Source organism: Etheostoma spectabile, unplaced genomic scaffold (assembly GCF_008692095.1).
Source record: "Etheostoma spectabile isolate EspeVRDwgs_2016 unplaced genomic scaffold, UIUC_Espe_1.0 scaffold272, whole genome shotgun sequence".
Lineage (NCBI taxonomy): Eukaryota > Metazoa > Chordata > Actinopteri > Perciformes > Percidae > Etheostoma > Etheostoma spectabile.
In genome coordinates, this window is record NW_022605576.1 from 1,305,604 (window position 1) to 1,306,959 (window position 1,356).

At 37.7% G+C, this 1,356-nt stretch overlaps 1 protein-coding gene across 1 annotated transcript in view; it reads left to right on the top strand.

The window, feature by feature from the left end:
- cubn (cubilin (intrinsic factor-cobalamin receptor)) overlaps positions 1-1,356 on the top strand; it is an 86,874-nt gene that overhangs the window by 8,082 nt on the left and 77,436 nt on the right. Inside the window, exon 7 of the mRNA XM_032510808.1 lies at positions 257-383. Coding sequence (XP_032366699.1) covers positions 257-383 — 127 coding nt within the window. The remainder of the gene's footprint in view (positions 1-256; positions 384-1,356) is intronic.

Consider the following 1,356-nt stretch of genomic DNA (forward strand, 5'->3'; position numbering starts at 1 on the left):
ATAGATAGATATTAATCCCAATAAAATGGGAAATTATAGAGTTACATGCAGCAAAATCAGTCACACAGCACAAAATATAAATGAAATACTGGGATACAATATACATACATATAATATACATGAAATAATAAAAGGAATAAAATACGAGAACAAATATTTGAATATGGACAAGTGTAAACTGCTTAAATAGTATGATAAAATGTAAAGAGACCAATTGTGCAGGTTATATTTAATGCATGATGATGTTTCTGTGCAGGTGTACCTGTTCTCCGGAATGGTCCGGGACTCTCTGTACGGTGCGTTATGATGACTGCAGGAACGCAGGAAGTGACCTGTGCGTACATGGCACATGTATCGATGCAGACCGGGTCGTACCTGGACAGGTAACCAATTTATTGAACACAGTCAAAAAATGCAGAGTACACATTGTTCAGTTTTTTTACCACAGTATTAACTAATGTCACTATTTAATTCTATAGATGTAATTTATGCCGCAGGTAGTTCTTACTCTCTGCCCAGAGCATCTCTGAGTGGACACATAATGTCAGCTGTATTATGAGAATGAATTGTTAAAGATCCCATATTGTAAAAAGTGAGGCTTTCATGTCTTTCATGATTAAAAAGCAGGTTGGGGTTAAACATGAATACTGTGAATGTATCAAAACGCTCAGTCCACAGAGAAATGCACACTGCCCGCATTTAGAAACAGTGCCTATAAACAAGCTGTCAGGACTTCTGTACATTGTGATGTCACAACCGTACACAACCATATGTACGTAGAAATGATAGAAATTGAAATTGTACCTACAGTGCTGTTACAGTCATTCCCCAGCTGCAGACACAGAGTGCACAGATGCAAAAAAAACAAAACAGAAATGCTGACCAATTAGAGCAGACTGGACTTCTTCATGATGGGGCGGGGCTTAAAGAAACAGGCGCTCCAACAGAGCTTTTCAGACAGAGGGTGACTTAAGGTATATTCACACAGACAGTATGAGAAGAATAATAACTATTTTTTTACATTAAAGCATAGACACATGTTCTAATAGAAACCCAAAACACAAATATAAACCTAAAAATAAGCATGCTATGGGACCTTTAAACATGGACACAGGCATGTGGCATAGCAATGAAAGTTGTTTCATGGAGAAACATGCACTGCCAGTTTCATCATAGAAGGGAAACCGAGAGGCTAAGGGTTTACTTTATATTTGAAATTTGATGGGAATAGAGCAGGAGAACAGAAGGTTTTGCTGCATGCCAGATTGAATGCGTGTGAATAGCAGTGAATAGTGATAGAATAGAAAGCCTTTATTGTCATATACCTGTGCAATGAGATTGAAGCAATCCCTTTAC